This window comes from Hypomesus nipponensis, chromosome 26, assembly GCF_054491055.1.
Source record: "Hypomesus nipponensis isolate SF chromosome 26, ASM5449105v1, whole genome shotgun sequence".
NCBI classification, from domain to species: Eukaryota; Metazoa; Chordata; class Actinopteri; order Osmeriformes; family Osmeridae; genus Hypomesus; species Hypomesus nipponensis.
In genome coordinates this window covers 6904583-6920000 of record NC_140386.1, presented here as the reverse complement: position 1 = coordinate 6920000, position 15418 = coordinate 6904583, and the positions used below count along the sequence as shown (strand labels likewise).

At 53.3% G+C, this 15418-nt stretch overlaps 1 protein-coding gene across 1 annotated transcript; it reads left to right on the top strand.

Annotated features, from left to right (window-relative positions):
• The first annotated feature begins 12680 nt into the window (after positions 1-12680).
• lingo3a (leucine rich repeat and Ig domain containing 3a) lies at positions 12681-14952 on the top strand. The gene is made up of 4 exons (XM_084692828.1): positions 12681-13273; positions 13348-13729; positions 13856-14173; positions 14389-14952. Exons 1-4 carry the CDS (start codon positions 12681-12683, stop codon positions 14950-14952), a joined length of 1857 nt encoding a protein of 618 aa, XP_084548954.1.
• Positions 14953-15418: the final 466 nt, after the last annotated feature.

The window sequence follows — 15418 nt, the reverse complement described above, 5'->3', positions numbered from 1 at the left end:
CCTTCCTTGCTGCCTTTCTCCCTCCCTCCCTCCCCTCTCCGCCCTCTCCTCTCTCTCCTTCCTTGCTGCCTTTCTCCCTCCCTCCCTCCCCTCTCTGCCCTCTCCTCTCTCTCCTTCCTTGCTGCCTTTCTCCCTCCCTCCCTCCCTCCCTCCCCTCTCCGCCCTCTCCTCTCTCTCCTTCCTTGCTGCCTTTCTCCCTCCCTCCCTCCCCTCTCCGCCCTCTCCTCTCTCTCCTTCCTTGCTGCCTTTCTCCCTCCCTCCCTCCCTCCCTCCCTCCCTCCCTCCCTCCCTCCCTCCCTCCCTCCCTCCCTCCCTCCCTCCCTCCCTCCCTCCCTCCCTCCCTCCCTCCCTCCCTCCCTCCCTCCCTCCCTCCCTCCCTCCCTCCCTCCCTCCCTCCCTCCCTCCCCTTCTTCTCCTATCCATCTCTTGTTTTGCTGTCGATATCCAAGTTGCTCAAGGCCTTTGAATCCCAGTGAAGACAAGAGTGGGCATTCTGTAAACGTGGGAGGGAGAGAGAGAGATGGAGAGTGAAATGGAAAGAGAGAGATAAAGAGAGAAAGAGATGGAGGGAGAGATGGAAGGAGACAGAGAGATGGAGGGAGAGACAGAGAAACCTGAACCAGGATCATAGAGACTAGTTACCCTGCAGAACATTCACACACACACACACACACATCAATCAGACAATATGATGACGTGTCCCTTGGGAGCCAGCTGCTATTGCTTCTCAATATAAATAGAGACAAAGAGAGAGAGAGATGAGATAAAGAGATAGACAAATAGCAGAGTGAGAGAGCGTTAGAAAGAGAGAGAGAAATGACGAGACAGAGAGAGAGAGAGAGAGAGAGAGAGAGAGAGAGAGAGGGATGGATGGAAAGAAGGAGGATGAGGAGGTGAAACTCGATACCAGCAGTCTCACCTGAGCATGACTCCTCTCCAACCCTCCTCTCACCCTCTTCCTTCCGCTCCAGGCTTGGTACTACCGAACTGTAGGAAGAGAACATTAGAGATGCATGAGACATGCCTGGAGGGCGGAGAGGAGAGGAACGAGAGGAAAGGCGAGGCGAAGAGGGGAGGGGGAGATGAGAGGACATGCTTGAACATATTTCAGGTACACTTGTTTGGTGTTTTGCCTGAGTTTGAGAGAAGGCCCCCTAACTGAGATGAGATGGATATGTGTGTGCGTGTGGGGGTGTATATGTGTATCCTTGAGTAGCATGCATGTGCTCGTTGGCAGACTGAGTTTTGAGAGGAACCCTGACTGAGGCTTGTGTGGGTGGGGGGGGGAGTTTTGAGAGGATCCCTGGGCTGGCAGAGGGAGATGGAAGCCAGAGCAGGGAAATGGTAGCAGTAGTAGTAGTAGACCGTCTCACAGCAGCTTACGAGAGCAGCACAGAACCTCCTCCCCCCTTCTCTCTCTCTCTCTCTCTCTCTCTCTCTCTCTCTCTCTCTCTCTCTCTCTCTCTCTCTCTCTCTCTCTCTCTCTCTCTCTCTCTCTCTCTCTCTCTCTCTCTCTCTCTCTCTCTCTCTCTCTCTCTCCCAGTCCCTTACTCCCTCTCCCACTCGCGCCCTCTCAGTCTCTCAGACATGCGTGTGCTTGCTGTCACACACACTCTCACTCAGGCATAAGCTTGCTCTCTCTCCATCACGCACACACACACACCCCCTCTCTCTTCCTCACACACACACACACACACACACTTGCTTCCGATCTCCCACACATACTCTCACACACCGACACGGAAACACACTTTCTCTTGCTTCCTCTCTCTCTTACACACACACACACTCTCTCTCTCGCTCACACACTCCTCCTCTCAGAGTGGCGGCGGGTGACTCTGAGCCTGTCAGAGCGTGCTCACACAAAAGCTGCTCTCCGCTGGCGACCGCACGCCCGCCACACAAAGACGAAGAGAGGGAGACACAGAGGGAAAGAGGGAACGCAGAGAGAAGCGGCGAGAGAGAACCATTTCCCTTCCGCGGGAAGAGGCTGGGGCAGCGGAGGCTTTTCATCCGAGCGGAGGAGAGGGGGGACGAACGGGGCGTACGGAAGGGAGAGAGAGATATAGAGAGAGAGAGACGGGGGATGGAGAGACGGCGGTCACACAGGGCTCTTACTCTTCGCTGCTCGTGCCCCATGCTGCACGCTCAGGAGGAGTCCTAGGACCTCCGGTAACACACACACACACCGTCCGGACCACCGAGCGACGAGCGAGACCTGGGGTTGCAGATGTGGAGGAGAAACCGGCTGAGCTCCTGTTCTGGGTAAGACGAGGAACTTCTGTTTGGTACACACACACACACACACACACATACGGATACATGCTCACCCCCCCCCCCCCCCCCCACACACACACCTACACTATCTACCTTACCACACAGACATACCTACACTATCTACCTTACCACACACACACACACATACGTATACATGCTCACCCCCCCCCACACACTATCTACCTTACCACACACACACACCTACACTATCTACCTTACCACACACACACACCTACACTATCTACCTTACCACACACACACACACCTACACTATCTACCTTACCACACACACACACACCTGTGACAGTACTAGGGTAGTGTTGGTGTTGTGTCGTTCCTGCTGGATTGCTCTGTTGAGTAACTACACTAGCTGCTGTGGTTGTTGTGGATGTTGTTGTTGATGAGGTCACTGTTGTTGTTGATTTCAGAACCGTTATGGTAAGCGCAAATGTCAGCCAGATACCCTCACCCATCACCCATCGCCCCTCACTCTCACCTCAACCTCACCCCTCCCCCCTCAGATGAGGAGTAAGGAGAGAAAGGGGTGAGGGAGGGAGTGGCAGAGGGAGAAAGGGAGGGAGGGCTCCTGTTGAAACATGGTCTGTCCCTCTGACATCTGAGCTGAAGGCTTTTGTATGAGTGACCCCTTCCTCCCACCCACACTACCTGGCGGAGGTGGGGAGGAGAGGATGGAGGAGGAGGGGGGAGCGGGGAAGGAGGAGAGGAGGATGCAGGGAGGGAGGGATGGATGGAGGGAGAGAGGAGGATGACTGAAGGCTGAGTGAGGCTATACGGTATACTTGTTTCCACCTCATTTCATTTGATGTGTTGGCTGCAGGCCTGACACACAGCTCTTTCCCAGAGCAGCGGAGCTCTGCTGTGAGGAGCCTGTCTCTCTGCTGCCTCACACACAGACAGGCTGTGAGCAGACAGACGGGCCATGACAAGACAGACAGACAGACAGGTCATGAGAAGACAGGCAGACAGACAGACAGACAGACAGACAGACAGAGAGACAGACAGACAGACAGACAGACAGGCCATGAGAAAACAGACAGACAGACAGACAGACCAAGAGAAGCCCAAGCTCTCATGTTACACCCTCAGTGGTCCGTTGAGCACTCCTAACACTCACAAATGATGCAGCTTGTGTGTGTGTGCGTGTGTCCCTGTGTGTGTCCTTGTGACTGTGTGCGTGTCTATATGTCCAAGTGCGTCCTTGTGTATGTCCTTGTGAGTGTGTGTCTATGTGTGTCTCTGTGAGTGTGTGTGTGGGTGAGTATGTGTGTGTGTCATGTAGCAGCTGTCCCTTCAGCCAGGCGGGATGGCTGTGTTCTTGGGTTACAGGCCTGCTCTGGTGGGCCAGCTCGTTAATTATGAAACTCAATTAACGAGCTCCTGTTAACGAGCTCCTCGTCTTGTGGCCCTGGCTGGTTATGCCTGTGTGGTGTTGTGTGATTGATGACAAGGACAAGGTATATGATTACTCAGAAGCCCCCCCTGTAACCACCCTGAACCCGACCCTGCCCTGGCCCCTCACCCCTTTCTATCCCCAGCCTCTCTCCCCCCTAGCCTCTCCCTCCTCCAGCCTCTCTCCCCCCAGCCTCTCTCCCCCCAGCCTCTCTCTTCCCCCAGCCTCTCTCCCCCTAGCCTTTCTCCCTCCCAGCCTCCCTCCCCCAACCTCTCTCTCCCCCAGTCTCTCTCCCTCCCAGCCTCTCTCTCCCCCAGCCTCTTTCCCTCCCAGCCTCCCTCCCCCCAGCCTCTCTCCCCCAGCCTCTCTCTTCCCCCAGCCTCCCTCCCAGCCTCTCTCCCCCCAGCCTCTCTCTTCCCCCAGCCTCCCTCCCAGCCTCTCTCTTTACCCTCCCAGCCTCTCTCTTTCCCCCCAGCCTCTCTCTTCCCCCAGCCTCTCTCCCCCAGCCTGTCTCTCTTAGCTTGGCTGACTCCTCCACCTCTCAGTAGGTACACACTAATGTGATTAACTTGATTGCTTTTTAAATGTTACCCCAAATATAGCTTTCCTTTTCTGTGCCTTGTATTTGGAAAGGATATGCGAGTGTGTGAGAGAGAGAGGTGTATTGTGTGGGTAAGTGACCGGATCTCCCAGGGAAAGTGGTTGGGGTTGTGTGTAAGGGGTGTGTTTGTGTGCGTGTGTGTGAAAGAGGTGTGTGTGTAAGATCGAATGTTTATGTGGCAGGATGATGGAGTCTCTTTTCTAAATGACCCTACTGAGCAGTCCATCATCAGGGTGTTAACACACACACACACGCGCGCGCGCACACACACACAGCCTCCAGGGTAAGGGCTGTGGGAAGGTCATCTACAGAGGATCTTAGCTGATGATGCAGGTGTGTGTGTGTATGTGTGTGTGTGTAGATATACAGCAATACATATACATGTTTATGTACAGATCTCAGTTTTTGACATCCACAGTGCATAGTTTCATGTGTGTGTGAGGAGCTTCAGACTGGAAATGGGATGCAGCTGAGTTTAGGCAGATCTGGTTTTGTGTCGGTGTGTGTCTGTCTCTGTGCAGAAGTGTGTGTGTGTGTGTGTGTGTGTCTGTCTCTGTGCAGAAGTGTGTGTGTGTGTGTGTGTGTGTCTGTCTCTGTGCAGAAGTGTGTGTGTGTGTGTGTCTGTCTCTGTGCAGAAGTGTGTGTGTGTCTGTCTCTGTGCAGAAGTGTGTGTGTGTGTGTGTCTGTCTCTGTGCAGAAGTGTGTGTGTGTCTGTCTCTGTGCAGAAGTGTGTGTGTGTGTCTCAACAAGAAAGAAGCAGTCTCATCTCTATGCATCCCGGGAGTTGGGGTAGATTATATTTTTAACTGGTTCAGCCTGTGTATCCTTTTAAAGAATGGCAAAGATAGACCCTCTCCTTCTGCCTCCTAAAGCCCAACTCGTTTTCTACGGACAATTTGAATTGACAACACTGTGTGTGTAATGCGTGTCATGCATGTGTGTCCCTGTGTGTAATTGTGTCATAAGCGTGTAATGTGTGTGTGTATGTGTCTAAATGTGTGTGTGTGTGTGAGACACAGAGACAGATGGATGGTGAGATCACTCTGAATGGGCTTCATCCTCCCTGTCCACTTTCTCCTTCTCCATTTTCCCCATTTCCTCCCTCCTTCTGCACTCCTCTCCTTCCTTCCCCTCTCCCTTCCCCCCCTCTCCTCCCATCCTCCTCTCCTCCTTCTCCTTCTCCTCCCTCCCTCCCTCCCTCCCTCCCTCCCTCCCTCCCTCCCTCCCTCCCTCCCTCCCTCCCTCCCTCCCTCCCTCCCTCCCTCCCTCCCTCCCTCCCTCCCTCCCTCCCTCCCTCCCTCCCTCCCTCCCCTCTCTCTCTCTCTCTCTCTCTCTCCCTCTCTCTCTCTGTCTCTCTCTCTCTCTCTCTCTATCTCTCACTCTCGCTGTCTTTCCCTCCAACTCCCTCCCCTCCTCCTCAGGGAACATCCGGTTCCTTCTCTCCAGTTGGAGGGAGCCTGTCTATTTGATCTGACTGGAGCTGCTCTCTGAGGCTCTGACAGCTATACAACTGTGTATGTGTGTAAGTGTGTGTGCGTGTGTGTATGTGTGTTTGATAGCAAAGAGACCAAGGGCTTGGAGGGAGGGGGAGGCAGGAGACTGAAGGGGTTATGAAGTAGGGGGAGAGGGAGGGGAGGAGGGGGAGAGCTAGGAAGGAGGAAGAGTGACGAGGGTGGGGCAGCAGTGAGACATTGGAGGGGTTAGGTTGTGTGTGTGTGTAAGGGAGGGAGCAGGCATCGCACTTCTATGCCAGGACCAACATGAATTATTTATGGTTCTTAGAAACACAGTGATCACCCAGTCACAGGTCAGCAGGATGGACAACAACAACCTGTCACATTCTTTTCTCTGTATCCCTCCCTCATCCCTCCTTCATCCCTCCCTCATCCCTCCCTCATCCCTCCCTCATCCCTCCTCCATTCCTCCTTCCAATCCACTCTCCATCCGCCTCTGTCCCTCCCTCCCTCCCTTCATCCATCCCTCTCTTCTCCATCCCTGTATCTGGTGTCTGTATCTGGCAGGAGATTCTGGTTCAACACAGTCCTTCAGAAAGACAGATGAATACAGCAGAATGTGATTATAATTACGCAATGGTATTAATTATGATCTAATTATCAGAGATGAGTTGAGAGATCCAGTCCCTTTGAGAGAGAGAGAGACAGAGAGAGACAGAGAGAGACAGAAAATGAGAAACACAGAGGGAGAGAGAAAGAGGACATAGCAAGAGATGTGGAGAGAGAGGGAGAGAGGGATGGGGGAGAGAGAGAGACAGAGAGACAAGAGCCCATGTTTCTCAGGATCTCTTTATTGTATTAGCTGCAGCTGTAATTAATGCTATCTCACCAAATTAGCTCCCAGACCTTAGAAACGTGCTCTCTCTGCAAGCACTCTGAAACTGTGGCTCACAGAACACAATTCACAGACACACACACACAAACACTCAAACCTACACACAAACACACACTCACATTCAAACAAACACAATCAGACACAATGCTATGATGGGGATGAGGAAGATGATGATGAAGATAGTGTGGATGAATCTATCAGACGAAGTGTGTGTGTGTGTGTGTGTGTGTGTGCGTGCGTAGTATGTGTGTACGTGTATGTATTTGTGAGCCAGATTACCAGATTTCTGAATCTCCTGTTGCCGACATCTCTGAGGCTGAAAAGAGATCAGATCGGATGTTTAACTTGGTGGTCTCCCTCTGGTCTCCTGGAGACCAGCTGGTGGTCTGTCTGTGTGTGTGTGTCTATATGTTTGTGTGAGTGTGTATGTCTGTGTGTGTGTGTGTCTTGGAAGATTAAGGGGTGGCAGGATAGAACAGTAGAGGATTATGGGACAGGACAGGGAACTAGGTCACCACACATACACACAGACCTGGACGTAGGCCACACACACACACACACCTAAGATGAAATATGTGCTGCCAGCTCAGTTTGGAATATTTCATCAACACACAGTATCATTATATCATCATAATAATCCTAGTGCCAACAGCTTGTGTGTGTATGTTTGTGTGTGTGGGGTGTGTATGTGTTTGTGTGTGGCCTCTGTCCAGGTCTTTGTGTGTGTTTATGTGTGTGTGTGTCTGTGCGTTTGAGTTTGTAGGTGGTTGTGTGTGTGTGTGAGAAAGCAATGAGTCATCGTAGAATCCCCCCCCTCCCCCTCGCCCGGTCGCCCCTGACAACTAACGTCAGCCTCCCAGTGTAAGATAGACACAGTTTTACCTTCCCAGTACACTCCCTCCCGAACCCCAGGCAACACTACACATCCAGGTTCCATCAACTACCATGTAACCACACAGCAACACCCATGGTAACAACACTGTAGTTACACTGCTTCTGTGTGACTCCATCCTACTCTGTGTCTCCATGGGGACACTCAAGTTTGACCTTTACTCGGAAATACAGCCGCCCATACACACACACACACACACACACACACTGCATCTCTCTCTCTCATACCCACACACGGTTCAGCTGAGTGTATTATTGACTTTGACTCATTGTGTGTGTGTGGGGGGTGCATGCACTCAAGAGAACATTTGAGCATTTGTATGATAATGAGTGTGGCTTTGTGTGAGACAGTGTGTGTGTCTGTGTGTGTAATATTGTGAGAGTGATATAGAGGGAGCGAGAGTCTGTGTGTGAGTCTGTGTGTTTGCATGCATAACCACGTGTGTGTGTGTGTGTGTTTAGATGCAGATCCGTGGATGTGTGAGCAGCATCTCTGCTGGCAGCCACAGCTGATTGGCTGACCTCCTCAGCCTGTCACCAGAGATCAGCTCACTGAGGGCTGGCGGCAGGTCTGAGACACACACACACACACACACTTCCCAGGGCTCTGGGACACAGTAGAGGACAAGAAAAAGTTTACACAAAGCCAGCGGAACACTGATGAGCACACACACACACAACAAAACTGTGTGAATGTGACAGAGTGAGAGTGTTTATGCATTACCCAGCCCTGTGTCCTTACACCTGCTCCCTGCCTGCCTGCCTGCCTGGCTGGCTACCTGGTTGTCAGGCTACCTGGTTGACTGGCTGGCAAGTTGACTGGCTTTTTGACTGGATACCTAGTTGTCAGGCTGGCTTTTTGACTGGCTGGCTGACTAGGCTAATCTACTCGGCGAAAGGAACCAGGTCTATGCCAACATCCTGAGAGAGCAAACACATCGCTTCCCACCTGAAGCCTCATCAGGCTGAGTGGTGCAGGAACAGGAGTGACCCCCAGAGACATAACAAGCACCAATCAGTGCAACAGTGCCGCTGTGGCGGAGGCAGATGTGACACCGTCGGGAGCGTTTGTTTTATCAGCCCACGCCTGGCTGCGCTGAGCGTGTGGATCCGGGGGAGGATGTGTTGCCATGTGTTCGTTGAACAGAGCACGGGTCAGCGCACACGCACATTTGACTTTGTGTTGAGCGGAAGTGGAGCACGCAGATGCTAACTGAAGAAGACTGGACTGAGAGGGGGCCAGAGTCTGAATGTGTGTGTGTGTGTGTGTGTGTGATGTGTTTGTGTGAGGGAAGTGCATGTATGTGTGTATGTGTGGAAGTGTGTGGGATAAAACCTTCCGCCCGGGGGCCCCGGGTGTGGAAGTGTGTCTATGTGTGTGTTTGCAAAAGAGAGATGTATGTGTATGAAGTAACAGCTGTTATTAACAATTCCAGGTACTGAAAGTACTGATGTCACCCTTTACTTGCTGCATGTCTTTAGGTCAGTATTGCGTGTACATGTGTGTGTGAGATACAGACAGTGGAGTCTGACCGCTTTAATTATTCATCCGTCTTCTAGAATGTTCCTCTCCTGTGGTCCTCAGTGACAACTCAGCATCATTGTCCTTTGTACGTCGGACAGACAATCTCTGTCTCCAGATCTATCACCTGGTAGAGACAAAGACAGAGACAGGAGGTAGCACTCTTCCAGGAACTATTAATTAACACCACCGTTACACACACACACACACACACACACACAGTGTGGTTATACGTAGGAGATGTATTAATGTCAGCAAGGTCCTCTGACAGATCTGTTCCTATTCTCTGTGGTGCTTGAACAAGTGGAAACTTCAAACCACACACACACACACACACACACACACACACACTCTCACACTCATTGAAAGGCAAGCTTTTGGTAAACAGCCAGTACATATTTTCTCTCTAATAGCTGTTACACAACCCCACAGGTGAAAGAGAGAGACAGGGGAGGAGGAGAGACGGGGGGAGGAGGAGGAGGGAGAGAGAGAGAGAGAGAGAGAAGGACAGAAGCAAAACTGAGGTAGCCAGCTTAATTATAGAAGGATGGAGACATGAGGAGATGGAGGGATGGAGAGATGCAGAGATTGGGGATGGAGGGATAAAGAGATATGGAAGCCATATCCAGACCCTGTACATCACAGCCCACTCCCCAGTATGAATATGGCTCCGTTGCTAACTTGAGCTTGCTCCTGTTGTCCCCCTCTTGTCCTCACCCCCTGCCTCTCCAAACCCCCCACATAACCTCAGGGTGTTACCGTGGTAATTGGACTGCTGTCGGAGGGAGGTCAGGGTCACCGTGACGACAGTCCACCCACTCTGCGGTCTGTGGGTACAAGGGAACGCTCTCCCTCCCACTGTCTATTTGTCTTCGTCTTTCAACTCGGTCTCTCTTTTTCCCTTCTTGATCTGCCTCTGTCTCTCTACCTTCTTCTCGCTTTCTCTCTTTCTCGCTCGCCATCGCCCTCCCCTCTCTCCCCCCTCTCTCATTTTCTCTCCTTCTCTTTCTCTCGCTCTTTTCCTTTTTTCCCCCTCCCTCATTCTTCAACTCTCTCTCTCTGTCTTCATCTCCACCTCCACCCCCCACCCCCCACCCCCCACCTCCCACTCCTCTCTCCCTTCCTCGGTCTAGGGGAGGGGGGATCTGGTTTGCGTTTCTGCCTGTCTGCCCCCCCTTGTCCTGTAATGCCATCCATCCACTCTGTGTTGGAGACATCTGACACGCGACCCTCTGTGTCCCCTCTGCAGACATATTCATATTCTATTGAGCGGCCCGTGCAGCTGTAACAGGAGAGGGGACCGAGGTCCCCTCTCATGTGGGATCATTTACAGCAGGGGCTTAAGGAATCAACGTACAGTATGGAACAGACAAGCTAGCAACAGACTGGTTAGCTACAGACTGGTTAACTACAGACTGGTTTGCTACAGACTGGTTAATTACAGACTGGTTAGCTACAGACTGGTTAGCTACAGACTGGTTTTGTATGGACAGGACTAAGCAGCATGCTCAGACAGGGGCTGTGTTCTTGACAGGCTGAACGACAGAAAATGTTGCTGTGTGGACAGCTGGAAGTAGATTCATTAATCAGCTCTGTTAGGCTGCTAGCTCCAACACCCCTCGCCCCAGACGAACAAAAACACAATTAGTACCGACGCACACAGAAACACACACACACAGACATTCCCACTGTCAACATCTGCTATGCAGGAGTTACTTTGATGCTGTCTTAATGTATGTGAGTGTGTGTGTGGACTAATTGTCACCTTTTTGTTGACCTGGCATCTGTGCTGACAGCTTGGTGCGGTTTGGACGGCACTGTAAGGGCTTGTTAGACAGCTCTGGCCAGATTTGAAAGGGAGGGGAAGGAGGGGCAATCATGCGACATTAAGACATTTCGGGTGACAGTTTGGGCCGGGGTCAGGCGGAGGAGTGTGGATGCTCCAGTTACAGAACTCAGGAACCCAGGAACCAGAGAATTCCAGAGTGTCGCTGCCTAGCAACAGCGGAGTGTTGCTGCCTAGCAACGGCGGAGTGTTGCCAGGTTCTGCCCGCTAGGAGAAACTTCTGGAAGAGATTATGGGTTGTTTAGGACAGCCGGGATTTCAACCCTGTTTAGCGCAGACTCTTCCAGACTGAAGACAATACTGGTCAATCTTTCTCATTAAATCGTCAAATGTTTATGACCTCGAGATGCTGGGTTGTGAGGTCAGGGCAGGGGACCTGCTCAGGTTGAAAGGGAAGGAAGAAGAGAGGTCTGATCTGGAACAGCCGCAAGAGAGATGGACAGCCAACAGACCTCCTATTGGCTGCCTCTCTAATGTGTTTGTGTGTGTGTGTGTGTGCGGGGGGGGGGGGGGGGGGCGCTGTATGATAATGGGCTGTGTGTGGGCTGTATAATGATGGTCTGTATGTGTGGGCAGTGTAATGACAGTGTGAGTAGGCTGTATAATTATGGTGTGTCTAACACATATTCATACTTCCCAGAACTCGCCTTTTCAGCATTCCTATTTCCTCTAGTTTACTGCTCTGCCCACTGATGTTCATGTGTGCGTGTTACATCATTGTGTGTGTGTGTGTGTTACATCAATGCATATGTGTGTGTGTGTGTGTGTTACATAATTATTTATGTGTGTTTGCATGCTGTCCATGTGTGTTTATGTGCATGCTTGACTGTGTGTAGTGTGGAGGGGCAGTGCTATGGGCTGTGTTTAGGCTGTATGATGTTGTGGTGGTGTGTGTGTGTGTGTGTGTGCTCACACCCAGGTAACACCAGCAGCACACTGATGGGAGTGACTTGCAGGATTTAATACCTCTCTCTGCCCTGCACGACCGCATTCAATTAATATGATGTTTAATATGATTCATATGATGTTAGGCAACAGGTTCCTGGAGGCTCAGAGCCTGACAGGACACAGAGAGGAGGAGGAATTAGTGAGGGGATTACTGCTTCTCACCATCATCCTCTTCACCCCCAAGCCTCAGTCTCAGCCCCAGCCTCAGCTTCCTGGTGTTTCTGTAAGGCCTCCTGGGGTTGGTTCCCACCTCCAGGTTGTTCTGTTAGGCCTCCTGGGGTTGGTTCCCACCTCCAGGTTGTTCTGTTAGGCCTCCTGGGGTTGGTTCCCACCTCCAGGTTGTTCTGTTAGGCCTCTTGGGATTGATTCCCACCTCCAGGTTGTTCTGTTAGGCCTCCTGGGATTGATTCCCACCTCCAAGGTGTTTTGTAAGGCCTTTGAGGATTGGCTCGCATCTTTAGATTGTTCTGTACGGCCCTGTGTCTGCCTAATTACGGTGTGTGATGCTCGGTCAGCTTACTTAGCCTGCGAGAACACATCAGTCAGGGAACACAGATATGCTAATGAACATTGGTATGCTAATGAACACACAGTAGATGTGCTCATTTGGGTCTCTCGCTCTTTTTTTTCCCTCTCTTTCTTTCGTTCCCGTTCTCTCTCCTCGAACCCTATTCTATCTCTCCTCTACTATCTCTCTCCCACCTCTCCCCCTCATTCGACCGCCTCTTTCCCCCCCTTCTCCCATTCCTCCCCTCCGTCCGTCCTCTCCTTCTCTCCAGGTGTGGCCGAGTAATCCAGCCCTAGAGAGGTGGTGGTGGTGGTGGTAGAGGGGGTCATGGTGTCCAGACGTGCCCAGCACTGGGGCCTGGGGCTGGGGCTGGGGTTTCCCCTCCCCAGCCTCCTCCTGCTCCTCCTGGCTTTGAACCCCACCCAGGGCCAGGGAGGCCAGGGCTGTCCCCAGAGGTGCGAGTGCCTGGCCCGCATCCGCTCCGTGTCCTGCCGGGGGAAGCGCTTCTCCGCCCTGCCCGAGGGCATCCCGTCCGACACGCGTCTCCTGGACTTGAGTGGGAACAGGCTGCGCTGGGTGGAGCACGGGGACCTCCTCCCTTACTCCCGCCTGGAGGAACTGGACCTGAGCAACAACAGCATCAGCGTCCTGGAGCCCAACGCCTTCGCCAGCCTGGCGCGGCTCCGCGTGCTCTCCCTCAGGGCCAACCAGCTCAAGCTGGTGCCCATGGGCGTCTTCTCACGCCTGGGGAACCTCACGAGTCTGGACCTCAGCGGAAATAAGATGGTGGTGCTTCTGGACTACACCTTCCAGGACCTGCGCAGTCTGAAGCAGCTTGAGGTCGGCGATAACGACCTGGTCTACATCTCCAACAAGGCCTTCCTGGGGCTGGTGGGCCTGAAGGAGTTGACCATCGAGAGGTGAGTTTGGAAAGAAAAATGTGTCTTAATCCTGGTCCTGGTCCTGGTCCTGAAATCCTTGCTTTGTCCCCCAGGTGCAATCTGACCTCCATCTCCTCCCAGTCCTTATCCTACCTGCGTGGCTTGGTGACCCTACGCTTGCGGCACCTCAGCATCTCTGCCCTGGAGGAGCAAAACTTCCGGAAGCTGGGTGCCCTGAAGGGTCTGGAGATCTCCCACTGGCCCCTCTTGGAGCACATCTCCCCCCACAGCCTCCAAGGGCTCAACCTGTCCTGGCTCTCCATCACCCACACCAACATCACCAGCGTGCCCAGCAGCGCCCTCCGCAGCCTGGCCCACCTCACCAGCCTCGACCTCTCCCACAACCCCATCACGGTCCTCGAATCCTGGGCGCTGCGCGACCTGGTCCGCCTGAAGGAGCTCCACCTGGTGGGCACCAGCCTGGTGACTGTGCAGGTGCGGTAGAAGCTGAGCTGTTATCATCATGCCTGGGGGTCTTTAAGGCTCCTATAAAGGGGCAGCAGATGCGTTGAGTAGATAGGCTGTCTTTGTAACCCTAACCCTGCTGCTGCCCCACGACAGGCCTTCGCCATGGGGGGTCTAAGGCAGATCCGGCTGCTCAACGTGTCGGGGAACGTCCTGGTGACTCTGGAGGAGGGCGCCTTCCACTCGGTCAACACCCTGGAAACGCTGCGCGTGGACGGGAACCCGCTGGCCTGCGACTGCCGCCTGCTGTGGATCCTCCAGCGCAGGAAGACGCTGAACTTCGACGGGCGCTCGCCCGTCTGCGCCGGCCCCGTGGAGGTGCAGGGACACGCCCTCACCTCCTTCTCCGACTCTGCCCTCTTCGACCACTTCACCTGCCAGAAGCCCAGGATCAGGAACAGGAAGCTGCAACAGGTGGGCGGGGCTTGTCCACAGTGGGCGGGGATCGCAGGCAGTGGGAGGGGGGTTTGTTCTTGTCCTGGTCTCTGAGTCCTTTCGGATCTATCTAGATCCCAACCATCGCTCTCTCTCTCTGTCGCCCTCTCTCTTTCGGTTTCCTTTTCTCCCTCTCTTAGTACTTCCACATGTCCCTCGATCCACATTTAGTCTCTCTCCGTCTCTCTCCGCAGGTGTCGGCGCGGGAGGGTCAGGTGGTCTCCTTCTCGTGCCACGCCGAGGGAGAGCCCACCCCCGTCATCTTCTGGATCTCTCCGCAGCGGCGCCGCATCACCACCCGCAGCGGGGGGCGCGTCACCGTGCTCGCCGAGGGCACGCTGGAGATCCGCTACGCCCAGGTGACGGACACGGGCACGTACATCTGCATCGCCAGCAACGCCGGCGGCAACGACACCTACTTCGCCACGCTGACGGTGAGCGGCCTCCCTCCGGACGCCGCCATGCTGGCCAACCGCACGTTCTACACGGGCGACCTCAACGAGACCAACCTCAACGACACGCGGGTCTTCCTCAAGTTCACCCTCGACCTCAAGACCATCCTGATCTCCACGGCGATGGGATGCATCATGTTCCTGGGTGTGGTCGTCTTCTGCTTCCTGTTGTTGTTTGTGTGGAGCAGGGGGCGGGGCCAGCACAAAAACAACTTCTCGGTGGAGTATTCCTTCCGGAAGGTGGACGGGCCGTCAGCGGGAGGAGGGCAGGGGGGGGCACGCAAGTTCAACATGAAGATGATCTAGAAAAGGACCAGGACCAGGACTGGGCCTCTTGTTGTCATTTTCCTGCTTTGATTTGTTTATTAAGATAAAAAAAACTAGATTCTCTGTTTACAAGGAAAGTCGAGGAGAGGTGGAGAGGAGGAGAGAAAAAATATTTCAGTGATCCTCATTAAGTCCGGAATTTAAAAATCCCATTGATATTTTGCACAGTCCGTTTTATATCCTGGACAGGATTAGAAGAGTCACTGTAAGATACCACACGGTAATGGAATCGGTTCCTTAAGTTCAGCATTCCTTCTTCCTATTTGTTGTTACTGCATTACTGTTATCTAGAACAACAGAGGAAAGTCATAGATGTCAGCCCCTCCCGCCCAGGCCCAGCCCCTCCCGCCCCCAGCTGAAGAGAGGACATCCAGGGTCTGAGGAGTCTGTGACCCCCCCCATCTGTGCCTCCCCCCCCCCCCTCTCCCCATGCATACACAATGAC

Excerpts from the sequence above, each read along its gene's own strand:
- lingo3a (XM_084692828.1), top strand. The coding sequence starts at position 12,681 with ATGGTGTCCAGACGTGCCCAGCACTGGGGCCTGGGGCTGGGGCTGGGG. Across the intron at positions 13,730-13,855 it reads CCAGCCTGGTGACTGTGCAG|GCCTTCGCCATGGGGGGTCT; the intron begins GTGCGGTAGAAG and ends GCCCCACGACAG. Across the intron at positions 14,174-14,388 it reads GGAACAGGAAGCTGCAACAG|GTGTCGGCGCGGGAGGGTCA; the intron begins GTGGGCGGGGCT and ends CTCTCTCCGCAG.